This window comes from Tyto alba, unplaced genomic scaffold (assembly GCF_018691265.1).
Source record: "Tyto alba isolate M040663 unplaced genomic scaffold, T.alba_DEE_v4.0 Super-Scaffold_20000014, whole genome shotgun sequence".
NCBI lineage: Eukaryota > Metazoa > Chordata > Aves > Strigiformes > Tytonidae > Tyto > Tyto alba.
Genome location: NW_024881287.1, coordinates 50193 through 78018, shown reverse-complemented (window position 1 = coordinate 78018; position 27826 = coordinate 50193). Strand labels below are relative to the sequence as shown.

Below are 27826 nucleotides of genomic sequence, written 5' to 3'. Positions count from 1 at the left end.
TGATAAAATGGAGATACCAGTACTTACCTATCTGACATGGTCTGAGTAGATTCATTACTATCAGATCATTGCAATAAAACAGGCTAAAAGCAGAAGTATGGTAAATAGCCAAAGAGCAAATGGTTGTTGGGTTAAAGTGTGACTCTCCTGGAGGTTAAACTGATTAGCTGAGCTTCATGGGCTGAAAGCAAGTTAGGATTTACAGGCAGCGATGGGCGTATTTTTGTCAATGTCTGTTTATTTGCTAAGCATGACTAATTATATGTCCGTTTCCTCACACCACCAAAGTTCTGAAGACAGTAGCTGAAGGCCAGGAAAGCAAGGCTTGCATCGTGGGCCACCTTATTGAAGAAGTAGGAAGGGAAATTTGGTTATTAACCCAAAAGCAGCCTCCCAAGAGAAGTGATTACGCAGCAGAAAACTCCCAAACACTTGCATTTTCTGGTGGCCTACAGAGCAGCACGATCACATGTATTTTAGGGAGGTGACCTACATCAATCACATCTATCTCATTCCCAACCAGTATTCATTATGTTGGTAACCAAGAAGCATGACAACACTTAATACTATCATTACAGGAATTATAATGCCTATGGCTACAGTTTTAAGCTGTAATCAGATAGCAGTGGATGAAAACCACTGGCTGAAAATCCGGGATGGCATTAATGTCATCTTTGCACAATGATAACTGAAGAGGAAGAGCAGGAATGAGGAGGGGCTTCTTCGACTATATGCTTTTGGGAATGAAGTCCATTAGATTTGGGGAGGGTGAAGGAGAGCCTACTAGGTGCAGCTCCTGCTGGGAACATACAAGTGCTAAAACAGCAATAGCAAAGTATGGGGAGGTGCTGCAAGGGGTATATTCCAGTGCCAGAAAAGGGAAAGCAAGCCAGCTGAATTTTGAGAAGAATGATTAGGTTATGGAGTATTTTTCAAGCACCTGTCTGTATGTGCCTGGGAAGGACACTAAATGACACTGCTGTTTACGTTCATAACATTTTTTCACTTATTCTCAAAGGCTATCCAACTTAGTCCCAGAAAAAGCCACATATGAATTACTGATCAAAACCATGAAGAAACATCAATGTCAGGGTTGAGAGGGAGATGCTCGCTTTTTGACTAGCTTGGACTGATGGGTTTAACTGCTTACAGAAGGGAAAAATGATTGCTCTTTCAGCAACAGCAGGATGACCTGCATTTAGAAACCAGCTCATTTTACTTACCAACCTCATCTTTAAATAGCACTCACCTGAGTACGGGTTGTTAGCAAGGCTCCCATCTCTGCCCGTCAAGGTTGCAGGAGCAGGGAATGTAATTCCGTAGTAATCCTTGGAAAGAGATAACACGTTTTTTTAACTGTTGAAATCATAACAGAAGTGGACAACTCTTAACCCCACACGATATGCATTAGAAAATCTAAAAAGGACAAACTACAGGAAGTTAGGGCAGAAGCTGACCTTATCACTTACAGCAGATCTAAAGATTTACCTGGATCCTCAACTTCAAAATAAACCTACTTTATAGACATTTTCAATATTATATACAAACACTTCATCTCTTAATGGTAAGGTTAAAGGCACAACTAAATGCCTTCCCCTCCCAGTCCTCAGCTCTGAGCTGTCATCTGCCAACAAGACTGCACCTGGAAGAGCAAAAGGCCATCAGGAGCCAAAGACGTGGGGTCAGGCCAGGACCATAATCACAGCGTGGATGTAGTCTAAAGGTTTTAGCCTTGTACCATGTCATGTTTTCTAAAAGTGGAAATGTCAGATAGGAAAACAGCATAAACATTCAAAAAATTAAAAAAAAAAAAGGGAGAAAAAGAGTCATTCCTGGATGACTGGAAAATTTATTTAAACTATGTTACAGGATATCTCAGATCAGTAGTCTCCAAAGTGGGGTGCACAAGATAATTTAAAAGTAAAGTAAAATTTAAAAAATTTAAAAAGTGTTTAACCTTTCTCTTATACTTTTTTATTTTTGTGCATGTTTGGTAACATACATGTTAGTACAGTAGTATACGTTTATAATTTAGAAATAAAAACATATTGGGAGGGAATCCTCATGGATTTTTTACTGATGGGGTATATGATCAAAAAAGGTGGAGGCCACTGCTTTAGATCATTCTCTTAGGTCCTCTACAGGAAGGTAACACAGTTCTCAGCCTAGAAAGCTTGCACTCCGAGATGACAGGACATGACTGCAAAACTAAAGCAGCATTTTATCTTCAATTTGGGATAAAAATAGAAAAGTTTGCCCTTCTCTTTATGGATGAACTCCCCCTATGGGGCTGGTACGTTACTAAGCGTTTTCCCTCCTAATTCTCATGGTTTACTCCTCACCAGTTCCAATCCACCAAGAGTTAATGCTTTAACCACTAGCATATTAATTTCCAACAACTCCAGCACTAGAAAAAGCCCCTCCTTCTTCATACCTCTCTCTGCCAATTCCCCAGCACCTCAAATGCTTTCTCAGAGTTGACAGCACCTTCCTGTCTTGCTGCATTTTTGTGCATCAGCCCCCTGTTTCCTATTACCAATCCTCCATCACTGAACACAAAACAATCTGGCAAAGATTTAGTATTAAAGGTGCTTTCTGTAACTTGAAATGATGTCTTATTTCATCATCCTTTCCCACCCAGGTAATTTCACCTTATCAACTCTGGCATGAATCACTTAACAAAACACAACCACCTTGACAATAAAAGCCTTATCAGGTTACTCAAAAACAGCATTCCTATCTCCTTCCAAGGAAAATGCCACAAAAAGCAGATTTGGAGAAGAGATCTGAACAGCATCTGATGGATATGAACTGGAACTTACACATTAGCATTTCCCCTATATAAACCAGACAAAATATAACCAAATCGCATGAAAACATGGTCTAAGGATTGCAATTATTCCCACTGCCCCTCAGGTGGGGGAAAAATCACATCAGCACTGCATATCCCTATCCCACACTCCTGTGCATACACACATTCAAAACAAAAAAAACAATCAGAAAATATAAGTGCAAGACAGTTATCTTTGCACTTCATGCCCACCCACAGCAAAACATCAGAAGAGATACTCTGCTCTCCAAGCAACATTGGTATTTCCTGACCTACAGAAAGCATGCAGTGGAAGGTGTCTAAAGTCAAAAGTGAAATATCAGGAATAGACTCAAAGGGTGAGATGGAAAAGGACTGAAAAATGATAACTCGTCTGATGTAATACATTTAAGCACAACGAAGCAGCTTGCTAGGAACCACACACACCAGCTAAGGCATCTGTAAGATCTCTGCCACACAGGCAGCCTGCAACAGACTAACTGAAAAGATAGCATTTCCCAAAGTAATACACACACACACACACATACAAAAAACCCACTGCCAAAAAACACAGTGAGAATTTACATCATCAACATAGACATCAATTAACTGATTTAAATTAAACCAGAATCCCCTCCCAAACCTCATGAGAAACCCCCATTCTTGATGTATCAGCAGCCACTGAAATTCCTTGACTCCCAGGAAGCAGTGATGACTTGCACTTGGGATTCTGCACACTTTCACTTTCTAGATGTATGCCAAAGAGCACGTCAAAGCCAAATATTCCCACCTCCTCCTGCCTCCCAAACACCTAATATTGCAGAGTTATTACAACAAATTCAAAACACAATGAAAAAAAATCTGGAAATCACAATCATTGTATGAATAGTTGATGAAAAATCATTTGTATCATTTATACATTTATTCTTAGTTATCAACACACTGAGGACAAACAATTAGGGGGTTGAAGGGGATGACAGATGTCCCCAAAATATTCTGTAAGATACTTTCAGAGAGAGGAAAAACTCTTCCTACAGCAAAGCTGCAGATGCAACAGAGAAAGGAAAATGAAAGAAAATAAAGTAATAGACTAACAAACTGAAAATATTTGTCAGTGAGAAATAAAGGAAAAGAGGGATTAATTCATATATACAAATAATACCAGAGCACGGAAAACAAAAAATATATGTTGGTAGGCTGAGAAATGTGAAAATAAAATGCAAGAAAACCAACTCATAATACAGACAAAAAGGAAATCCTGAAAAGCATCCCAAGCACAGCTGGCCAAAAGACGCAGCCACAAGAGCTTTCAAATCATGACCTGAACCACAACAGCACAGGAGTGGGACTCCCTCAGCAGCAGCCATGGGAAAGAACAAGCTCCACTTCTCGTGGAAAGGGCCAAGCTCCTGCTCACACTTTGGCAAGCACAACAAAAGCCCGGGGAGAAGGTAAACGGAAAGCAAAACTGAAAAGGGAAGCAGGGAAATTCTGCCTACTTGACGATGATGAAAGGAAAGCCACAGCACCACATAAAGCCGCCCGGCCGGCAGCACCCCAAGCACAGCGCCCACCCGCACCGCCACCACGCCGCACCCGCCTCCTGCCCAGCACCCCCCACGCGGCACCCACAGCCCCACCATGCCTGCGCCCGCAGCCCCACAGCCCCGCCTGCGCCCCGCCGCCCCGGCGCTCCTGCTCCTCCTGCCGCCTCTCGCCACCGCCCTCGCCTGCCACCACCTGCGGCCCCGCCACGCCACCTTCCCCTGGGACAGCCTCCAGCTCCTCCAGGCCGTGGCTCCCAGCCCGCCACAGCCCTGCCACCACCCGCACCCGCCCGCCTTCCCCGACACCCTCCTCCACACCCACCGCCCACAGCAAGCCGCCCACACCGCCCTACGCATCCTCCAGCACCTCTTCCACACCCTCAGCAGCCCCAGCACCCCCCAACACTGGGACCACGACGCACGCCACCGCCTCCTCAACAACCTCCAGCACCACATCCACCGCCTGGAGCAATGCGTGACAGCCAACAGGATGGACTTCCAAAGGCAAGGGCCCCGCAACCTGCCGCTCACCATCAGCAAACACTTCAGCGACATCCAACACTTCCTCCGCACCCACAACCACAGCGCCTGCGCCTGGGACCGCGTCCGCCTCCAGGCTCGCGCCTGGTTCCTACAGGTGGGCACACTGATCCGGCAAATGACGAGCCAAGACGCTCCTGCCCCCCACCCAGCCCACCTGCACCAGAGGTCCAGCCCCACCCAGCGCTGGCAGCCGCGTATCGAGCAGAGGCGGCAGCAGCCCGGGCTGGGATTGCTCAGCACTGCTCACACCTCTGCCAGCCAGCAGCCCGCACCGACGGGGAAACGGGCATGACCGCGGCAAGGGCCCGCACCCCTGCATCAGGGCCACAGCCTCGCTGCAAAGGGAGGACGAGGAAACTGCGCTGCTGCATGCTTACCGACAGCTGCGAGGCTCTGGGGAGAGGGCTGGTATTTCTTACCCACCGTGTGAGCTAGCCCGTCCAGCCTGTGACCTCCCCCGCTGGAGGGGAAGGCCCCCATGGACACTGCGGGACTCTTACGCCAATGACCACTGATCACAAAACTCTATCTATTTGTTTGCTTGTGCGTTAATTTATTTATTTATTTAGCCAGCCATTAATTTAAAAATTTGCATCTTTATTTATTCATTCACTTGTTGGAAATAAAGACTTTTCGAAAAGCAAAAACGAAGGAAAAAGAAAAGAGGTGTTCATCACGCGTGTACCTGACAGGCAAACCCAGGGTCCCTGCAGGCAGGCAGGGGTGAGCCTCCCTCCTGCAGCCCGTTCCACCAGTGCCCCACGTCCCAGTCGAAGGCTCCGGACAGCGGGTCCCTCTGGGCACCCACAATGGTCCTTCAAGCCCACAGGCATCCACTGCTGATGCCAGACCTCCAGGGCACACGTGCCCAGAGGACACGATGCCTGCCCCGCGCACTTCTCTCCCACCACCCACTCTCCCCCTTCCCAACCCCCTCCCACTGACAAGACATCAAAGCCACCTCCAAACCACCACCTCCTCACAAACCAGCACTCAGCAATGCCGCAGCACCGCCTGGGACCACGCAGGGTGGCGTAAACAAGGTGCATGCAACTCAAAGGGGCAAGGAGCGGACGCACCAAGGCATGCAGAGATTTGGACAGGCAACACCAGTCCAGGGCTACCCACCCCACCCAAGAAACACCAGAAAGCCTCTGAAAACACAGCACATGCCCAAGACTGCTCCTTGCTCGCCTACAGCCACCACAACTGGCCCAGGATGCTCCTGCCTGTGCTCACACACCAGTGGCCATGGGGACCTGCCTCGCTACACAGAGCTCATTCACTTAGCCCTTTTTCACCCCAACACATCCTTAGCAAATGAAAAGATACATCCCCAAAACACCACCATCCAACACGCTCCCAACCAACCAGCACAGACCAGACCAGCACAGCCCTCTCCTTACAGGAAACTGCCCTCACACCACCAGCATCAGCTACTGCTTTCCCCTCCAACCACCACCCCAAAAATACCCGCCCCGGGTCCTCTGTGCACCCCAGCTAAGTCTGAGCAGGACAACATAAAAGTTCAGCAGATCCGACCTGCTCCTGCATGGGACAAAGAGCTTGTTCTCCTTGCTCAGCCACAGCCCCTCCACCACCACCTCACTGCAAGGACACTGCTCCGTGCAAACACAAACGGGCACTACGCGTGCCCTGGAGAGCGAGGAAACAAGGGGGACCCAACACAGGCAGGTCCATAACAGGAACCCTCCAAACGCAACTTCCACCTTCCACTACAGTCCGCCTGTACTAGGTTGAGTGAGTGGTGGAGTTTTTTGGTGGCAGGGGAGGGGGCTATCGGGGCGGCCCCCTGTGAGAAGCTTCTCGAAGCTCCCCCAGCTCCACGTCAGCTCCACTTCTGTTTGGGAAATTGAGCCAATTGGCTGCGCCTCTGCGATAACGTATTTAAGAAGGGACGTGGTGACGGGCAGTCAGACTTCTGAGGAGGAGTTGCTGCAGCTGCATGAACACCAAGGTCAGTGGAGGAACGGAGGAAGGAAGGAGGGGGGAGGTGTGCCGGAGCAGAGACCCTCCTGTATCCTGTGGGGAGATGGCAGGGCAGCCCCCCCTGCCAACCAGGAAGAACTACGGTGGAGCAGACACTGATTTATGGCTTGTTGCTCCTGCTCGCATGATCAACGTTCAGTGCCCAAAGAAGGCCGGGGTCTCAGGGGAAAAGGCAGCCCCGCTGCTGTAATTCAGTGCTGGGAGGATTGCAGCATGCGGGGGTGTTCCACGCCAGAGCAGCTCGGGAAGGGCTGCAGCCGTGGGAGGGAATCCAGTCGGAGAAAGTTAGTGACCCATGACGGAGCAGTGTGGGGAACGCTGCGGCCTATGGGAGGAATTCAAGTCGGAGAAAGTTTGTGGAGGACTGTCTCCTGTGAGAGGGGGACCATGATGGAGCAGGGGGAACAAGTTCCGGACACTCCCCTCACCGAACATGAAGGAAGTGGCAGTACTGACTGCACCCCCCATTCCCTGCCTCTGCGCCACTGGGGGAGGAGGTAGAGATATCGGGAGCAGAGCTGAGCCCGGGAAGAAGGGAGGGGTGGGGGGAAGGTGTTCTCAAGATGTGGCAATGCTTCTCACTGCCTTACTCTGTTATGTGTTGTTACTGTCTGTAATAAATGTATGGGTTTTTTTTCTTCCCCTAACGAGTCTGCCTTTTGCTCGTGATCATAAAAAAGGGATATTCCCCCGTCCCAGTCCTATCTTGAACCCCAAGTCTGGCTCTCTGTCCCTTCTCATTGCTGGAGGGGAAGGGAGAGAGAGCTGCTGCGTTGTGGTTGGCTGCCAATCAGGCCTAAACCACGACACCTCCTCACGTTCCTTCCAAACAGAAATACTCTGTGACACCAGGCAGGGGAGCCTCATTTGCTCTCTGTCTTCTCTGAGGTGGCTGAAGAGTAAAACCCACCTCAGGCAGAAAACCGGAGGAGGACAGGGAACGACACAAGCCGCAACACAGGCAATTCACACCAGGAAGACTAAACACACTATTACTGACTCTACCAGGAAGGCGACAGATACAACACCACAAGAGGCAGCGGGGAGGTGGCGAGATGTCCATTCCTGAAGGTATATCCAAAGGCATCACTGGACAAGGCTCTCAGCAACCTCCTGACACCACGGACCCTCAGTACCAGCTAGCACTTGGGACGTCCAGAGCAAAACTCGTCTTGGGAAAAGAGCTTTAGAAATGGAAAGAACTGTTGTACAAAGAGTGAAGAGAAAAAAGAAATAACAAGAGAGAATCTGAAAAGTTCCAGTAGTATGGGAGCGTAACGGAAGACATAAGCATTTTACCAGGCAAACACTGGACATTTCAAAAAGAGAACTGATTCGAGAGGGTATTTTCTTCTCCGTGGCACAATGAGACTGTAGTCACAACAAACTGCTCAACTGGCAAAAATGCCAAATACATTCAGATCTGAAAAGAAGTTTTGGCTGCATCTCCTTCATTGTTAAATAAGCATCAGCTTAGAAAAGACTTCTTAACCCCCATCACAATGAGGATCAAACCGAAGAAAAGGTAGCAAAGAGATTGTAGCATCCTCATGAGGAAAAATTCAAAGTTCAAGTACTGACAACCACAGACACCTCCTGAATGGCCAGCTGCACTTAGAAAGCTTTGGAGATTCCAAAGAATACATCATTTAACAAATGTCCAAAAATCTAAACAGAAAGGATTTATTCATAAAAAGCAAAGCGAAAAACGTACCCAACGTAAAAAACACAAACCCAAGGCTGAAGAATTAGATAAGGAAAAGAGACTTCGTCAGAAAGGGAAATTCAGCGAAACAGTCCTAACCGCTAGCCAAGCAGAGAAAGGAAAAACCACACCAAAACCACACAGCAACAACGTAACTGTGCCACCCGTCGTGTGCCAGAGATTCCGCATCCCCTAAAGAAGCAGTGCAAACGATGAACCCCCAAACTAAAATCCCCCCAGAACAGCCACAGCAAAACATCGCCAACACACTCGCCACACAGGGGCACCCCACCAACGCACTTCCCCAAGACCACCGCAGCCAACAGCCAAAACCGAAAACCACAGCCGGAAACTCGCTGCCACCACAAAGCCCGGAAGGCAAAGCCGCCCGCGGCACCACATAAAGATAATGATTTCCAGGAAACACCATGAATATGCTCATCATTACCCTCCCCTCATTCTATCCAAATCAATCCGTATAGACGACCAGTGATTTCTGTAGAACAGGAACACAGGTAAGGTGAGGTAACTGAGAGCCAATCCTTATCATGACTGAGGGCAAACGAAACTTTACGAGGTTTGTTCATCTTATGGAACCATGACTCTGCTGAAAAAGAGCAGCAATACGTTGCGCTCTGTACCTGTTGGTGAACACGCCTTTGGTGGAGCTATCCCCCGTGCTCCCCAGCGCTGGGATAAAGAAGTGCCGGCTTATCTGCTTTGTGTAGATAAGGTCTATTCGCCATTGGGACCGCTAACACACCCACCAACACAACGGGGCCCGACGAGAGCACGGCTCCCAGCCCGACACCGCCCTCCCACCACCACACGCCCTTCCCCGGCTCCCAAAGCCCGCAGGAACCTTGGCGACGCCTCACTCCCGCCAGCACTGCTGGAAGGCACCCGAAAACATCAGTGTCTTGGGTTTGAGCGAGTCCTGGGGGTTTCCGGTAACAGGGGAGGGGGCTATAGCGGAGGGGGCTATAGGGGAGGCCCCCTGGGAGAAGCTTCTCGAAGCTCCCCCGCCTCCAAGGCAGCTCCACCTCTGCACCAAAACTGAGCCAGTCAGCTGCGCCTCTGCGGTAACGTATTGAAGAAGGGATGTGGTGAAGGGGGAGTCGGACTCGCGAGGAGGAGTTGAGGCAGCTGCGTGAACACCAAGGTCAGCGGAGGAACGCAGGAAGAAAGGAGGGGGGAGGTGGCCGGATCAGAGACCCCCCTGCATCCCGTGGGGAGACGGCAGGGCGGCCCCCCCTCCCACCCAGGAAGATCTACGGTGGAGCAGGCACTGATGGATGGCCTGTGTTTGTCGCCTGGGTGATCAAGGTGCTGTGCCTGAAGGAGCCTGGGGTCTTGTGGGAAAAGGGAGACCCGCTGTTGTAGTTCAGCGCTGGGAGGACTCCAGCGTGCGGGAGTGTCCCACGCCGGAACAGCTCGGGAAGGGCCGTAGCCCGTGGGAGGGACTCCAGTTGGAGAAAGTTGGTGACCAACGCCGGAGCCATGTAGGGAAATGTTGCGGACTCTGGGAGGGACTCACATCAAAGAATGTTTGTGGAGGACTGTCTCATGTGAGAGGGGGACCACGACGGAGCAGGGGGAACAAGTTCCCGAAGTTCCCCCCACCGAAGACGGACAAAGTGGCATCACTGACTGCACCCCCCATTACCTGCCCCTCTGCTGTTGGGGGTTGACAGAGACATATCGGGAGCAGAGCTGAGCCCAGGAAGAAGGGAGGCTTGGGGGGAAGGCGTTCTCAAGATCTGGCAGTGCTTCTCACTGCCCTACTCTGTTAAGGGTTGTTAGTGTCTCTAATAATTGGATGGGTTTTTTCCCTTCCCCTAACGAGCCTGCCTTTTCCTCGTGACCACAGTGCGTGATCTAGCCCCTCCCGGTCCTATCTCCAACCCCAAGCCTGGCTCATCTGTCCCTTCTCATTGCCAGAATGAAGGGCAGAGAGTGGCTGAGGAGTGTTAGGCTGCCAATGAGGCTCAAACTACGATGCTCAGACATGGCAACCTACCGTTACTCCTCCACCTGCCTCTGTGGCTCTACAACCCCCCCGCCTCACGGCCAACCCCTCCTTCCTTGCTTCTCCAGCCACCTCAGCAGTCAAGGAGGCAGACAAAACACAAGGAGGCCCCGGCTCCGGGGCCACGCGCACGGCACCGCAGCTGGGGACCCCGCGCCCCAGCAGCACCACCAGCAGCCAAACTTCTTCCGCTCCCTTCCTCCCCATTCCCTCCCTCCCGCCTGTCCTCCCCGCTCCCATCCGCTTCCAACACAGGAGCCGGGGCAGCTCCAGCCACCAGCACACCCAGGACTCACGTGCTCACCCCCACAGCCACCCCCAGGCCCTCGCTGCTGCACCGGGGGCTCCCCACGCTCGCCCCACTGACATCACTTCGCCACCCTGCCCAACGCCAAAAGGAAAGACCAGCTACGACGACAACCCAGGCCAGCCACAAGCCAAAGGAAAACACACCCCAGCCAACGCCAGGGCAGCGCAGCCCCGAAACACACGCGGGCAGGAAGGGAAACTTCAGCTGCACCAGACAGCCACCACAGCTCGCCCTGCCTGCCGCCCACAGGGAAACCCTCACACACCTCCCGCCGAGGGCTCTGTCCCGCCGCTTTCGCATCTCCCGCTCCAACAACGCACTTCCCCAAGACCACCGCAGCCAACAGCCAAAACCGAAAGCCACAGCCGGAAACTCGCTGCCACCACAAAGCCCGGAAGGCAAAGCCGCCCGCGGCACCACATAAAGCCGCCCGGCCGGCAGCACCCCAAGCACAGCGCCCACCCGCACCGCCACCACGCCGCACCCGCCTCCTGCCCAGCACCCCCCACGCGGCACCCACAGCCCCACCATGCCTGCGCCCGCAGCCCCACAGCCCCGCCTGCGCCCCGCCGCCCCGGCGCTCCTGCTCCTCCTGCCGCCTCTCGCCACCGCCCTCGCCTGCCACCACCTGCGGCCCCGCCACGCCACCTTCCCCTGGGACAGCCTCCAGCTCCTCCAGGCCGTGGCTCCCAGCCCGCCACAGCCCTGCCACCACCCGCACCCGCCCGCCTTCCCCGACACCCTCCTCCACACCCACCGCCCACAGCAAGCCGCCCACACCGCCCTACGCATCCTCCAGCACCTCTTCCACACCCTCAGCAGCCCCAGCACCCCCCAACACTGGGACCACGACGCACGCCACCGCCTCCTCAACAACCTCCAGCACCACATCCACCGCCTGGAGCAATGCCTCGCAGGCAGCGCCACGCTCGACCAAGCCCAAGGGCCCCGCGACCTGCCGCTCACCATCAGCAAACACTTCAGCGACATCCAACACTTCCTCCGCACCCACAACCACAGCGCCTGCGCCTGGGACCGCGTCCGCCTCCAGGCTCGCGCCTGGTTCCAGCGCCTCCACAACCTCACCCGCACCATGCCCAATTAGCCCAACCGCCCCCGACAGCCCCCACGCACCCCCAACACCGCTTCGGCACCACCGCCCCAGACCCACCTCTGCCCGCCCGCCTCCCCTCACCCACGGCAAGACCCGCTGCGACAACGGCCCGCAGCCCGCACCCTCCCACGCCGCCTCCTCTGCTCACAACGCTTCTGCTCTTTGGCCCGACAACGGACCCCACCTATTTATTCCCCTATTTATTACACACCAAATAAACACCTCTTGCAAAAACCGCCACGCGGCCTCTCGTCTCACCAGCACGGCAGCCAGCTCCTGGGCTGCCCGGGGGGCACCCTCCTGCGAGCCCGGCTCCAAACGCGGCTCCGCAGACCCCGCGCCCGCTCTTCTCTCGCCCACCTCCCCGCGCAGGCGCTGCCCTCAACCTCCCGGGAAAACCTCTGCCGCCCTTTAGACAGCGCCAGCGGAACCACCGCTTCGGCCCTGCTCTCCTCAGCATCTCCCACCTTCCGCCATCTCCATCCCACCCACCGTCAATTCCACCGTCCCTGCTGCTGTCGTGCAGGGACACCGCTCGGCAGCCAACCACCCCAATGCCGCTCGCCCACCCTCGCCCCCCACCTGCCAACGGGGGAGGGAACCGCAGGGGCAAAGGGACGCTCGCACATCGACACAGAAGCCGGTTCACAACGGTCATAAAGCGAAAACAACGGCAGCAACAGAAAATAGAAACGGGCAACGCGCAGCGCAATCGCCCACCGCCCGCTGACCAATCCCCAGCCCGTTCCCGGACAGCCACCCCCAAACACCAAGGTCCCGCAATCGCAATCCCGGGAGCGAGAGAGAGAGCCCCCCCCTTCCCCACCACCCCTCCTTTCCACACTGAGCGTGACGTTCCACGACACGGAGTATTTCACTGGCCGGTTTGTGGCCGGGGCTCTGGCCGTGCTCCCTCCCTGCTTCTTGTGCACTCGCGCACGGGCAGGACACCGCGACTCGGAGACTCCCTCAAATCTCAGCAGCAGCTGAAAACAGCAGCGTGCTAGCAGCACTCTTCCCACGCCAAACCCCGTGCTCAATCCAAAGCACGGCAATCTTCTGGTTGCCAAAAGGAACGTGAACTCTATTCCAGCCCAAGCCAGGACAGCTGGGCTCCGCGGTGCGAGGAGGACACGGGCCTCCCGCAGCTGCTCCCCAGCAGGGCCGCAAGCGGGATCAGAGCGTTGCAACGCCTCCGCCAGAGGCACGGGCCGAGAGACTCGCGCTTCTTCGGCCCGGAGAAGAGAAGGCTCCGCAGAGACCTTCCTGCCGCCTGCCCAGGCTCCAAGGGGGCTTGCAAGGAAGGCGGGCGCACGCTTTGCCGCAGGGCCTGTCCCCACCGCACAAGGCCTGATGGCTTCCCACCAACAGAGGCCAGGCTCACGCCGGGCACCGGGAAGACATCGCTTCCCACCAGCGTGCTCCAACGCTGCCGCACCTTGCCCAGAGAGCTGGCACACGCCCCAGCCCCGCAGACACGTCCAGCCTCAGCTGGGACGGGGCCCTCAGAGACCCCAGCTGCTCCACGAGGGGGCCCTGCTCCTGCCGGGGGGGGCTGCACCACCACAGCACCTTCCAAGCTCCCTCCCAGCCCAAACCACCCCAGCAGCCTACGAAGGACACGCTCGGCACACATCGCTGCCGCCACCCGCACTTCGGCTCCTCCGCCCGCCTCAGGCATTTCGCACGACCACCCTCTCGCCGCGCTGCTCCAAGACACCTCGCAGCACCAACTCTTCTAGTGCAACACGCACAAGCTCTGGCCCTGCCCCTCCCGCCTCAGCCCACCGCCGGCACTGACGGCCCCTGGCTACGCCAAATCCCCACGCACGGGCCCGCACCCCAAGCACAGCACCTCCGGCACTTACCTTACTAAGACTGCCTGACTCCTAGAATATTCTTTTCATTTTAGGTTAGAACACCATTTTGGGTTTAAAACGGAGTCACAGCACCTAGGAGAACGTAAAGCACACCAAGGCCCTTACGAAGAGCTAGCTAGTATGGCGTGTGCCTTCAACACTCTACGAACCTTTAGGGACTCGGAATTAAAACAACGGGCACTGCTTACGGGTCTTGAGTCAAAACGAGCAGTACCAGAACATACTGGATTTCGTTTGGAAGATCAGCCAAAGAAGAAAGGAGCATCGGCCAAAGACAAAATTAGCATGCAGAGGGATGGAGCTCAATCAGCGCCCACCGTGAGGAAGGAAGAGCATCGACGACCACCAGAGGACCCCCGTCCAACATAACCACGCAGGCGATACAGACATTTCCATATGATAATGATTTCCAGGAAACACCATAAATATGCTCATCATTACCCTCCCCTCATTCTATCCAAATCAATCTGTAAAGATGACCAATGATTTCTGTAGAACAGGAACACAGGTAAGGTGAGGTAACTGAGAGCCAATCGTTATCATGACTGAGGGCAAACGAAACTTTACGAGGTTTGTTCATCTTATGGAACCATGACTCTGCTGAAAAAGAGCAGCAATACGTTGCGCTCTGTACCTGCCGGTGAACACGACTTTGGTGGAGCTATCCCCCGTGCTCCCCAGCGCTGGGATAAAGAAGTGCCGGCTTATCTGCTTTGTGTAGATAAGGTCTATTCGCCATTGGGACCGCTAACACACCCACCAACACAACGGGGCCCGACGAGAGCACGGCTCCCAGCCCGACACCGCCCTCCCACCACCACACGCCCTTCCCCGGCTCCCAAAGCCCGCAGGAACCTCGGCGACGCCTCACTCCCGCCAGCGCTGCTGGAAGGCACCCAAAAACATCAGTGTCTTGGGTTTGAGCGAGTCCTGGGGGGTTCTGGTAACAGGGGAGGGGGCTATAGCGGAGGGGGCTATAGGGGAGGCCCCCTGGGAGAAGCTTCTCGAAGCTCCCCCGCCTCCAAGGCAGCTCCACCTCTGCACCAAAACTGAGCCAGTCAGCTGCGCCTCTGCGGTAACGTATTGAAGAAGGGATGTGGTGAAGGGGGAGTCGGACTCGCGAGGAGGAGTTGCGGCAGCTGCGTGAACACCAAGGTCAGCGGAGGAACGCAGGAAGAAAGGAGGGGGCAGGTGTGCCGGAGCAGAGACCCCCCTGCATCCTGTGGGGAGACGGCAGGGCGGCCCCCCCTCCCACCCAGGAAGATCTACGGTGGAGCAGGCACTGATGGATGGCCTGTGTTTGTCGCCTGGGTGATCAAGGTGCTGTGCCTGAAGGAGCCTGGGGTCTTGTGGGAAAAGGGAGACCCGCTGTTGTAGTTCAGCACTGGGAGGACTCCAGCGTTCGGGAGAGTCCCACGCCGGAACAGCTCGGGAAGGGCCATAGCCCGTGGGAGGGACTCCAGTTGGAGAAAGTTGGTGACCAACGCCGGAGCCATGTAGGGAAATGTTGCGGACTCTGGGAGGGACTCACATCAAAGCATGTTTGTGGAGGACTGTCTCATGTGAGAGGGGGACCACGACGGAGCAGGGGGAACGAGTTCCCGAAGCTCCCCCCAAAGAAGACGGACGAAGTGGCAGCGCTGACTGCACCCCCCATTCCCTGCCCCTCTGCTGTTGGGGGACGACGGAGACATATCGGGAGCAGAGCTGAGCCCAGGAAGAAGGGAGGCTTGGGGGGAAGGCGTTCTCAAGGTGTGGCAGTGCTTCTCACTGCCCTACTCTGTTAACGGTTGTTAGTGTCTCTAATAAATGGATGGGTTTTTTCCCTTCCCCTAACGAGTCTGTCTTTTGCTCGTGACCACAGTGGGTGATCTAGCCCCTCCCCGTCCTATCTCCAACCCCAAGCCTGGCTCATCTGTCCCTTCTCATTGCCAGAATGAAGGGCAGAGAGTGGCGGAGGAGTGTTAGGCTGCCGATGAGGCTCAAACCACGACGCTCAGACATGGCAACCTCCCGTTCCTCCTCCTCCTGCCTCCGGGGCTCTACAACCCCCCCGGCTCACGGCCAACCCCTCCTTCCTTGCTTCTCCACCCCCCTCAGCAGGCAAGGAGGCAGACAAAACACAAGGAGGCCCCGGCTCCGGCGCCACGCGCACGGCACCGCAGCTGGGGACCCCGCGCCCCTCCAGCACCACCAGCAGCCAAACTTCTTCCGCTCCCTTCCTCCCCATTCCCTCCCTCCCACCTGTCCTCCCCGCTCCCATCCGCTTCCAACACAGGAGCCGGGGCAGCTCCAGCCACCAGCACACCCAGGACTCACGTGCTCACCCCCACAGCCACAGCCACCCCCAGGCCCTCGCTGCTGCACCGGGGGCTCCCCACGCTCGCCCCACTGACATCACTTCGCCACCCTGCCCAACGCCAAAAGGAAAGACCAGCTACGACGACAACCCAGGCCAGCCACAAGCCAAAGGAAAACACACCCCAGCCAACGCCAGGGCAGCGCAGCCCCGAAACACACGCGGGCAGGAAGGGAAACTTCAGCTGCACCAGACAGCCACCACAGCTCGCCCTGCCTGCCGCCCACAGGGAAACCCTCACACACCTCCCGCCGAGGGCTCTGTCCCGCCGCTTTCGCATCTCCCGCTCCAACAACGCACTTCCCCAAGACCACCGCAGCCAACAGCCAAAACCGAAAGCCACAGCCGGAAACTCGCTGCCACCACAAAGCCCGGAAGGCAAAGCCGCCCGCGGCACCACATAAAGCCGCCCGGCCGGCAGCACCCCAAGCACAGCGCCCACCCGCACCGCCACCACGCCGCACCCGCCTCCTGCCCAGCACCCCCCACGCGGCACCCACAGCCCCACCATGCCTGCGCCCGCAGCCCCACAGCCCCGCCTGCGCCCCGCCGCCCCGGCGCTCCTGCTCCTCCTGCCGCCTCTCGCCACCGCCCTCGCCTGCCACCACCTGCGGCCCCGCCACGCCACCTTCCCCTGGGACAGCCTCCAGCTCCTCCAGGCCGTGGCTCCCAGCCCGCCACAGCCCTGCCACCACCCGCACCCGCCCGCCTTCCCCGACACCCTCCTCCACACCCACCGCCCACAGCAAGCCGCCCACACCGCCCTACGCATCCTCCAGCACCTCTTCCACACCCTCAGCAGCCCCAGCACCCCCCAACACTGGGACCACGACGCACGCCACCGCCTCCTCAACAACCTCCAGCACCACATCCACCGCCTGGAGCAATGCCTCGCAGGCAGCGCCACGCTCAACCAAGCCCAAGGGCCCCGCGACCTGCCGCTCACCATCAGCAAACACTTCAGCGACATCCAACACTTCCTCCGCACCCACAACCACAGCGCCTGCGCCTGGGACCGCGTCCGCCTCCAGGCTCGCGCCTGGTTCCAGCGCCTCCACAACCTCACCCGCACCATGCCCAATTAGCCCAACCGCCCCCGACAGCCCCCACGCACCCCCAACACCGCTTCGGCACCACCGCCCCAGACCCACCTCTGCCCGCCCGCCTCCCCTCACCCACGGCAAGACCCGCTGCGACAACGGCCCGCAGCCCGCACCCTCCCACGCCGCCTCCTCTGCTCACAACGCTTCTGCTCTTTGGCCCGACAACGGACCCCACCTATTTATTCCCCTATTTATTACACACCAAATAAACACCTCTTGCAAAAACCGCCACGCGGCCTCTCGTCTCACCAGCACGGCAGCCAGCTCCTGGGCTGCCCGGGGGGCACCCTCCTGCGAGCCCGGCTCCAAACGCGGCTCCGCAGACCCCGCGCCCGCTCTTCTCTCGCCCACCTCCCCGCGCAGGCGCTGCCCTCAACCTCCCGGGAAAACCTCTGCCGCCCTTTAGACAGCGCCAGCGGAACCACCGCTTCGGCCCTGCTCTCCTCAGCATCTCCCACCTTCCGCCATCTCCATCCCACCCACCGTCAATTCCACCGTCCCTGCTGCTGTCGTGCGGGGACACCGCTCGGCAGCCAACCACCCCAATGCCGCTCGCCCACCCTCGCCCCCCACCTGCCAACGGGGGAGGGAACCGCAGGGGCAAAGGGACGCTCGCACATCGACACAGAAGCCGGTTCACAACGGTCATAAAACGAAAACAACGGCAGCAACAGAAAATAGAAACGGGCAACGCGCAGCGCAATCGCCCACCGCCCGCTGACCAATCCCCAGCCCGTTCCCGGACAGCCACCCCCAAACACCAAGGTCCCGCAATCGCAATCCCGGGAGCGAGAGAGAGAGCCCCCCCCTTCCCCACCACCCCTCCTTTCCACACTGAGCGTGACGTTCCACGACACGGAGTATTTCACTGGCCGGTTTGTGGCCGGGGCTCTGGCCGTGCTCCCTCCCTGCTTCTTGTGCACTCGCGCACGGGCAGGACACCGCGACTCGGAGACTCCCTCAAATCTCAGCAGCAGCTGAAAACAGCAGCGTGCTAGCAGCACTCTTCCCACGCCAAACCCCGTGCTCAATCCAAAGCACGGCAATCTTCTGGTTGCCAAAAGGAACGTGAACTCTATTCCAGCCCAAGCCAGGACAGCTGGGCTCCGCGGTGCGAGGAGGACACGGGCCTCCCGCAGCTGCTCCCCAGCAGGGCCGCAAGCGGGATCAGAGCGTTGCAACGCCTCCGCCAGAGGCACGGGCCGAGAGACTCGCGCTTCTTCGGCCCGGAGAAGAGAAGGCTCCGCAGAAACCTTCCTGCCGCCTGCCCAGGCTCCAAGGGGGCTTGCAAGGAAGGCGGGCGCACGCTTTGCCGCAGGGCCTGTCCCCACCGCACAAGGCCTGATGGCTTCCCACCAACAGAGGCCAGGCTCACGCCGGGCACCGGGAAGACATCGCTTCCCACCAGCGTGCTCCAACGCTGCCGCACCTTGCCCAGAGAGCTGGCACACGCCCCAGCCCCGCAGACACGTCCAGCCTCAGCTGGGACGGGGCCCTCAGAGACCCCAGCTGCTCCACGAGGGGGCCCTGCTCCTGCCGGGGGGGGCTGCACCACCACAGCACCTTCCAAGCTCCCTCCCAGCCCAAACCACCCCAGCAGCCTACGAAGGACACGCTCGGCACACATCGCTGCCGCCACCCGCACTTCGGCTCCTCCGCCCGCCTCAGGCATTTCGCACGACCACCCTCTCGCCGCGCTGCTCCAAGACACCTCGCAGCACCAACTCTTCTAGTGCAACACGCACAAGCTCTGGCCCTGCCCCTCCCGCCTCAGCCCACCGCCGGCACTGACGGCCCCTGGCTACGCCAAATCCCCACGCACGGGCCCGCACCCCAAGCACAGCACCTCCGGCACTTACCTTACTAAGACTGCCTGACTCCTAGAATATTCTTTTCATTTTAGGTTAGAACACCATTTTGGGTTTAAAACGGAGTCACAGCACCTAGGAGAACGTAAAGCACACCAAGGCCCTTACGAAGAGCTAGCTAGTATGGCGTGTGCCTTCAACACTCTACGAACCTTTAGGGACTCGGAATTAAAACAACGGGCACTGCTTACGGCTCTCGAGTCAAAACGAGCAGTACCAGAACATACTGGATTTCGTTTGGAAGATCAGCCAAAGAAGAAAGGAGCATCGGCCAAAGACAAAATTAGCATGCAGAGGGATGGAGCTCAATCAGCGCCCACCGTGAGGAAGGAAGAGCATCGACGACCACCAGAGGACCCCCGTCCAACATAACCATGCAGGCGATACAGACATTTCCATATGATAATGATTTCCAGGAAACACCATGAATATGCTCATCATTACCCTCCCCTCATTCTATCCACATCAATCCGTACAGACGACCAGTGATTTCTGTAGAACAGGAACACAGGTAAGGTGAGGTAACTGAGAGCCAATCGTTATCATGACTGAGGGCAAACGAAACTTTACGAGGTTTGTTCATCTTATGGAACCATGACTCTGCTGAAAAAGAGCAGCAATATGTTGCGCTCTGTACCTGTTGGTGAACACGCCTTTGGTGGAGCTATCCCCCGTGTTCCCAGCGCTGGGATAAAGAAGTGCCGGCTTATCTGCTTTGTGTAGATAAGGTCTATTCGCCATTGGGACCGCTAACACACCCACCAACACAACGGGGCCCGACGAGAGCACGGCTCCCAGCCCGACACCGCCCTCCCACCACCACACGCCCTTCCCCGGCTCCCAAAGCCCGCAGGAACCTCGGCGACGCCTCACTCCAGCCAGCGCTGCTGGAAGGCACCCGAAAACATCAGTGTCTTGGGTTTGACCGAGTCCTGGGGATTTCTGGTAACAGGGGAGGGGGCTATAGGGGAGGGGGCTATAGGGGAGGCCCCTGGGAGAAGCTTCTCGAAGCTCCCCCGCCTCCAAGGCAGCTCCACCTCTGCACCAAAACTGAGCCAGTCAGCTGCGCCTCTGCGGTAACGTATTGAAGAAGGGATGTGGTGAAGGGGGAGTCGGACTCGCGAGGAGGAGTTGCGGCAGCTGCGTGAACACCAAGGTCAGCGGAGGAACGCAGCAAGAAAGGAGGGGGCAGGTGTGCCGGAGCAGAGACCCCCCTGCATCCCGTGGTCCGACGGCAGGGCGGCCCCCCCTCCCACCCAGGAAGATCTACGGTGGAGCAGGCACTGATGGATGGCCTGTGTTTGTCGCCTGGGTGATCAAGGTGCTGTGCCTGAAGGAGCCTGGGGTCTTGTGGGAAAAGGGAGACCCGCTGTTGTAGTTCAGCGCTGGGAGGACTCCAGCGTGCGGGAGTGTCCCACGCTGGAACAGCTCGGGAAGGGCCGTAGCCCGTGGGAGGGACTCCAGTTGGAGAAAGTTGGTGACCAACGCCGGAGCCATGTAGGGAAATGTTGCGGCCTCTCGGAGGGACTCACGTCAAAGCATGTTTGTGGAGGACTGTCTCCTGTGAGAGGGGGACCACGACGGAGCAGGGGGAACGAGTTCCCGAAGCTCCACCCACTGAAGACGGACAAAGTGGCAGCGCTGACTGCACCCCCCATTACCTGCCCCTCTGCTGTTGGGGGACGACGGAGACATATGGGGAGCAGAGCTGAGCCCAGGAAGAAGGGAGGCTTGGGGGGAAGGCGTTCTCAAGATCTGGCAGTGCTTCTCACTGCCCTACTCTGTTAAGGGTTATTAGTGTCTCTAATAAATGGATGGGTTTTTTCCCTTCCCCTAACGAGCCTGCCTTTTCCTCGTGACCACAGTGGGTGATCTAGCCCCTCCCGGTCCTATCTCCAACCCCAAGCCTGGCTCATCTGTCCCTTCTCATTGCCAGAATGAAGGGCAGAGAGTGGCTGAGGAGTGTTAGGCTGCCGATGAGGCTCAAACTACGACGCTCAGACATGGCAACCTCCCGTTCCTCCTCCTCCTGCCTAGGGGGCTCTACTACCCCCCCCGTCTCACGGCCAACCCATCCTTCCTTGCTTCTCCACCCCACTCAGCAGGCAAGGAGGCAGACAAAACTCAAGGAGGCCCCGGCTCCGGGGCCACGCGCACGGCACCGCAGCTGGGGACCCCGCGCCCCACCAGCACCACCAGCAGCCAAACTTCTTCCGCTCCCTTCCTCCCCATTCCCTCCCTCCCGCCTGTCCTCCCCGCTCCCATCCGCTTCCAACACAGGAGCCGGGGCAGCTCCAGCCACCAGCACACCCAGGACTCACGTGCCCACCCCCACAGCCACCCCCAGGCCCTCGCTGCTGCACCGGGGGCTCCCCACGCTCGCCCCACTGACATCACTTCGCCACCCTGCCCAACGCCAAAAGGAAAGACCAGCTACGACGACAACCCAGGCCAGCCACAAGCCAAAGGAAAACACACCCCAGCCAACGCCAGGGCAGCGCAGCCCCGAAACACACGCGGGCAGGAAGGGAAACTTCAGCTGCACCAGCCAGCCACCACAGCTCGCCCTGCCTGCCGCCCACAGGGAAACCCTCACACACCTCCCGCCGAGGGCTCTGTCCCGCCGCTTTCGCATCTCCCGCTCCAACAACGCACTTCCCCAAGACCACCGCAGCCAACAGCCAAAACCGAAAACCACAGCCGGAAACTCGCTGCCACCACAAAGCCCGGAAGGCAAAGCCGCCCGCGGCACCACATAAAGCCGCCCGGCCGGCAGCACCCCAAGCACAGCGCCCACCCGCACCGCCACCACGCCGCACCCGCCTCCTGCCCAGCACCCCCCACGCGGCACCCACAGCCCCACCATGCCTGCGCCCGCAGCCCCACAGCCCCGCCTGCGCCCCGCCGCCCCGGCGCTCCTGCTCCTCCTGCCGCCTCTCGCCACCGCCCTCGCCTGCCACCACCTGCGGCCCCGCCACGCCACCTTCCCCTGGGACAGCCTCCAGCTCCTCCAGGCCGTGGCTCCCAGCCCGCCACAGCCCTGCCACCACCCGCACCCGCCCGCCTTCCCCGACACCCTCCTCCACACCCACCGCCCACAGCAAGCCGCCCACACCGCCCTACGCATCCTCCAGCACCTCTTCCACACCCTCAGCAGCCCCAGCACCCCCCAACACTGGGACCACGACGCACGCCACCGCCTCCTCAACAACCTCCAGCACCACATCCACCGCCTGGAGCAATGCCTCGCAGGCAGCGCCACGCTCAACCAAGCCCAAGGGCCCCGCGACCTGCCGCTCACCATCAGCAAACACTTCAGCGACATCCAACACTTCCTCCGCACCCACAACCACAGCGCCTGCGCCTGGGACCGCGTCCGCCTCCAGGCTCGCGCCTGGTTCCAGCGCCTCCACAACCTCACCCGCACCATGCCCAATTAGCCCAACCGCCCCCGACAGCCCCCACGCACCCCCAACACCGCTTCGGCACCACCGCCCCAGACCCACCTCTGCCCGCCCGCCTCCCCTCACCCACGGCAAGACCCGCTGCGACAACGGCCCGCAGCCCGCACCCTCCCACGCCGCCTCCTCTGCTCACAACGCTTCTGCTCTTTGGCCCGACAACGGACCCCACCTATTTATTCCCCTATTTATTACACACCAAATAAACACCTCTTGCAAAAACCGCCACGCGGCCTCTCGTCTCACCAGCACGGCAGCCAGCTCCTGGGCTGCCCGGGGGGCACCCTCCTGCGAGCCCGGCTCCAAACGCGGCTCCGCAGACCCCGCGCCCGCTCTTCTCTCGCCCACCTCCCCGCGCAGGCGCTGCCCTCAACCTCCCGGGAAAACCTCTGCCGCCCTTTAGACAGCGCCAGCGGAACCACCGCTTCGGCCCTGCTCTCCTCAGCATCTCCCACCTTCCGCCATCTCCATCCCACCCACCGTCAATTCCACCGTCCCTGCTGCTGTCGTGCGGGGACACCGCTCGGCAGCCAACCACCCCAATGCCGCTCGCCCACCCTCGCCCCCCACCTGCCAACGGGGGAGGGAACCGCAGGGGCAAAGGGACGCTCGCACATCGACACAGAAGCCGGTTCACAACGGTCATAAAACGAAAACAACGGCAGCAACAGAAAATAGAAACGGGCAACGCGCAGCGCAATCGCCCACCGCCCGCTGACCAATCCCCAGCCCGTTCCCGGACAGCCACCCCCAAACACCAAGGTCCCGCAATCGCAATCCCGGGAGCGAGAGAGAGAGCCCCCCCCTTCCCCACCACCCCTCCTTTCCACACTGAGCGTGACGTTCCACGACACGGAGTATTTCACTGGCCGGTTTGTGGCCGGGGCTCTGGCCGTGCTCCCTCCCTGCTTCTTGTGCACTCGCGCACGGGCAGGACACCGCGACTCGGAGACTCCCTCAAATCTCAGCAGCAGCTGAAAACAGCAGCGTGCTAGCAGCACTCTTCCCACGCCAAACCCCGTGCTCAATCCAAAGCACGGCAATCTTCTGGTTGCCAAAAGGAACGTGAACTCTATTCCAGCCCAAGCCAGGACAGCTGGGCTCCGCGGTGCGAGGAGGACACGGGCCTCCCGCAGCTGCTCCCCAGCAGGGCCGCAAGCGGGATCAGAGCGTTGCAACGCCTCCGCCAGAGGCACGGGCCGAGAGACTCGCGCTTCTTCGGCCCGGAGAAGAGAAGGCTCCGCAGAGACCTTCCTGCCGCCTGCCCAGGCTCCAAGGGGGCTTGCAAGGAAGGCGGGCGCACGCTTTGCCGCAGGGCCTGTCCCCACCGCACAAGGCCTGATGGCTTCCCACCAACAGAGGCCAGGCTCACGCCGGGCACCAGGAAGACATCGCTTCCCACCAGCGTGCTCCAACGCTGCCGCACCTTGCCCAGAGAGCTGGCACACGCCCCAGCCCCGCAGACACGTCCAGCCTCAGCTGGGACGGGGCCCTCAGAGACCCCAGCTGCTCCACGAGGGGGCCCTGCTCCTGCCGGGGGGGGCTGCACCACCACAGCACCTTCCAAGCTCCCTCCCAGCCCAAACCACCCCAGCAGCCTACGAAGGACACGCTCGGCACACATCGCTGCCGCCACCCGCACTTCGGCTCCTCCGCCCGCCTCAGGCATTTCGCACGACCACCCTCTCGCCGCGCTGCTCCAAGACACCTCGCAGCACCAACTCTTCTAGTGCAACACGCACAAGCTCTGGCCCTGCCCCTCCCGCCTCAGCCCACCGCCGGCACTGACGGCCCCTGGCTACGCCAAATCCCCACGCACGGGCCCGCACCCCAAGCACAGCACCTCCGGCACTTACCTTACCAAGACTGCCTGACTCCTAGAATATTCTTTTCATTTTAGGTTAGAACACCATTTTGGGTTTAAAACGGAGTGACAGCACCTAGGAGAACGTAAAGCACACCAAGGCCCTTACGAAGAGCTAGCTAGTATGGCGTGTGCCTTCAACACTCTACGAACCTTTAGGGACTCGGAATTAAAACAACGGGCACTGCTTACGGGTCTCGAGTCAAAACGAGCAGTACCAGAACATACTGGATTTCTTTTGGAAGACCAGCCAAAGAAGAAAGGAGCATCGGCCAAAGACAAAATTAGCATGCAGAGGGATGGAGCTCAATCAGCGCCCACCGTGAGGAAGGAAGAGCATCGACGACCACCAGAGGACCCCCGTCCAACATAACCACGCAGGAGATACAGACATTTCAATATGATAATGATTTCCAGGAAACACCATAAATATGCTCATCATTACCCTCCCCTCATTCTATCCAAATCAATCTGTAAAGATGACCAATGATTTCTGTAGAACAGGAACACAGGTAACGTGAGGTAACTGAGAGCCAACCGTCATCATGACTGAGGGCAAACAAAACTTTACGAGGTTTGTTCACCTTATGGAACCATGACTCTGCTGAAAAAGAGCAGCAATATGTTGCGCTCTGTACCTGCCGGTGAACACGCCTTTGGTGGAGCTATCCCCCGTGCTCCCCAGCGCTGGGATAAAGAAGTGCCGGCTTATCTGCTTTGTGTAGATAAGGTCTATTCGCCATTGGGACCGCTAACACACCCACCAACACAACGGGGCCCGACGAGAGCACGGCTCCCAGCCCGACACCGCCCTCCCACCACCACACGCCCTTCCCCGGCTCCCAAAGCCCGCAGGAACCTCGGCGACGCCTCACTCCCGCCAGCGCTGCTGGAAGGCACCCGAAAACATCGGTGTCTTGGGTTTGACCGAGTCCTGGGGGGTTCTGGTAACAGGGGAGGGGGATATAGGGGAGGGGGCTATAGGGGAGGCCCCCTGGGAGAAGCTTCTCGAAGCTCCCCCGCCTCCAAGGCAGCTCCACCTCTGCACCAAAACTGAGCCAGTCAGCTGCGCCTCTGCGGTAACGTATTTAAGAAGGGACGTGGTGACGGGCAGTCAGACTTGTGAGGAGGAGTTGCTGCAGCTGCGTGAACACCAAGGTCAGTGGAGGAACGGAGGAAGGAAGGAGGGGGGAGGTGTGCCGGAGCAGAGACCCCCTTGTATCCTGTGGGGAGACGGCAGGGCGGCCCCCCCTGCCGCCCATGAAGAACTACGGTGGAGCAGACATTGATTTATGGCCTGTTGCTCCTGCTCGCATGATCAAGGTTCGGTGCCCAAAGAAGGCTAGGGTCTCATGGGAAAAGGCAGCCCCGCTGCTGTAATTCAGTGCTGGGAGGATTGCAGCATGCGGGGGTGTCCCACGCCGGAGCAGCTCGGGAAGGGCTGCAGCCGTGGGAGGGAATCCAGTCGGAGGAAGTTAGTGACCCATGACGGAGCAGTGTGGGGAACGCTGCGGCCCGTGGGAGGAATTCAAGTCGGAGAAAGTTTGTGGAGGACTGTCTCCTGTGAGAGGGGGACCACGATGGAGCAGGAGGAACAAGTTCCGGACACTCCCCTCACCGAAGATAAAGGAAATGGCAGCGCTGACTGCACCCCCCATTCCCTGCCCCTGCGCCACTGGGGGAGGAGGTAGAGATATCGGGAGCAGAGCTGAGCCCGGGAAGAAGGGAGGGGTGGGGGGAAGGTGTTCCCAAGATGTGGCAATGCTTCTCACTGTCCTACTCTGTTATGTGTTGTTACTGTCTGTAATAAATGTATGGGTTTTTTTTCTTCCCCTAACGAGTCTGCCTTTTGCTCGTGATCATAAAAGGGGGATATTCCCCCATCCCAGTCCTATCTTGAACCCCAAGTCTGGCTCTCTGTCCCTTCTCATTGCCGGAGGGGAAGGGAGACAGAGCTGCTGCGTTGTGGTTGGCTGCCAATCAGGCCTAAACCACGACACCTCCTCACGTTCCTTCCAAACAGAAATACCCTGTGACACCAGGCAGGGGAGCCTCATTTGCTCTCTGTCTTCTCTGAGGTGGATGAAGAGGCAAACCCACCTCAGGCAGAAAACCGGAGGAGGACAGGGAACGACACAAGCCGCAACACAGGCAATTCACACCAGGAAGACTAAACACACTATGACTGACTCTACCAGGAAGGCGACAGATACAACAACACAAGAGGCAGCGGGGAGGTGGCGAGATGTCCGTTCCGGAAGGTATATCCAAAGGCATCACTGGACAAGGCTCTCAGCAACCTCCTGACACCACGGACCCTCAGTACCAGCTAGCACTTGGGACATCCAGAGCAAAACTCGTCTTGGGAAAAGAGCTTTAGAAATGGAAAGAACTGTTGTACAAAGAGCGAAGAGAAAAAAGAAAAAACAAAAGAGAATCTGAAAAGTTCCAGTAGTATGGGAGCGTAACGGAAGTCATAAGCATTTTACCAGGCAAACACTGGACATTTGAAAAAGAGAACTGATTCGAGAGGGTATTTTCTTCTCTGTGGCACAATGAGAGTGTAGTCACAACAAACTGCTCAACTGGCAAAAATGCCAAATACATTCAGATCTGAAGTTTTGGCTGCACCTCCTTCATTGTTAAATAAGCCTCAGCTTAGAAAAGACTTCTTAACCCCCATCACAATGAGGATCAAACCGAAGAAAAGGTAGCAAAGAGATTGTAGCATCCTCATGAGGAAAAATTCAAAGTTCAAGTAATGACAACCACAGACACCTCCTGAATGGCCACCTGCACTTAGAAAGCTTCGGAGATTCCAAAGAATACATCATTTAACAAATGTCCAAAAATCTAAACAGAAAGGATTTATTCATAAAAAGCAAAGCGAAAAACGTGCCCAACGTAAAAAACACAAACCCAAGGCTGGAGAATTAGATAAGGAAAAGAGCCTTCGTCAGAAAGGGAAATTCAGCGAAACAGTCCTAACCGCTAGCCAAGCAGAGAAAGGAAAAACCACACCAAAACCACACAGCAACAACGTAACTGTGCCACCCGTCGTGTGCCAGAGATTCCGCATCCCCTAAAGAAGCAGTGCAAACGATGAACCCCCAAACTAAAATCCCCCCAGAACAGCCACAGCAAAACATCGCCAACACACTCGCCACACAGGGGCACCCCACCAACGCACTTCCCCAAGACCACCGCAGCCAACAGCCAAAACC

The 27826-nt window shown here is 57.4% G+C and overlaps 5 protein-coding genes across 5 annotated transcripts in view; 4 read left to right on the top strand and 1 right to left on the bottom strand.

Annotated features, from left to right (window-relative positions):
- Positions 1-27826, bottom strand: part of LOC104357411 (ubiquitin-associated protein 2) — an 83235-nt gene that overhangs the window by 6520 nt on the left and 48889 nt on the right. The window contains exon 6 of the mRNA XM_042793965.1: positions 1250-1328. Within this exon, the coding sequence (XP_042649899.1) occupies positions 1250-1328 (79 nt within the window). The remainder of the gene's footprint in view (positions 1-1249; positions 1329-27826) is intronic.
- Positions 4451-5544, top strand: LOC122153560 (interferon-like). Its single transcript, XM_042793968.1, has one exon. It carries the CDS (start codon positions 4451-4453, stop codon positions 5189-5191), a length of 741 nt encoding a protein of 246 aa, XP_042649902.1. The 3' UTR covers positions 5192-5544.
- Positions 11483-12093, top strand: LOC122153565 (interferon-like). Its single transcript, XM_042793973.1, has one exon. The coding sequence runs from the start codon at positions 11483-11485 to the stop codon at positions 12056-12058; it is 576 nt and encodes a 191-aa protein (XP_042649907.1). The 3' UTR covers positions 12059-12093.
- LOC122153567 (interferon-like) lies at positions 16816-17426 on the top strand. The gene has a single exon (XM_042793975.1). It carries the CDS (start codon positions 16816-16818, stop codon positions 17389-17391), a length of 576 nt encoding a protein of 191 aa, XP_042649909.1. The 3' UTR covers positions 17392-17426.
- LOC122153566 (interferon-like) lies at positions 22142-22752 on the top strand. Its single transcript, XM_042793974.1, has one exon. The coding sequence runs from the start codon at positions 22142-22144 to the stop codon at positions 22715-22717; it is 576 nt and encodes a 191-aa protein (XP_042649908.1). The 3' UTR covers positions 22718-22752.

Coding starts and splice junctions, on each gene's coding strand:
- LOC122153565 (XM_042793973.1), top strand. CDS start 11,483: ATGCCTGCGCCCGCAGCCCCACAGCCCCGCCTGCGCCCCGCCGCCCCG.
- LOC122153560 (XM_042793968.1), top strand. CDS start 4,451: ATGCCTGCGCCCGCAGCCCCACAGCCCCGCCTGCGCCCCGCCGCCCCG.
- LOC122153566 (XM_042793974.1), top strand. CDS start 22,142: ATGCCTGCGCCCGCAGCCCCACAGCCCCGCCTGCGCCCCGCCGCCCCG.
- LOC122153567 (XM_042793975.1), top strand. CDS start 16,816: ATGCCTGCGCCCGCAGCCCCACAGCCCCGCCTGCGCCCCGCCGCCCCG.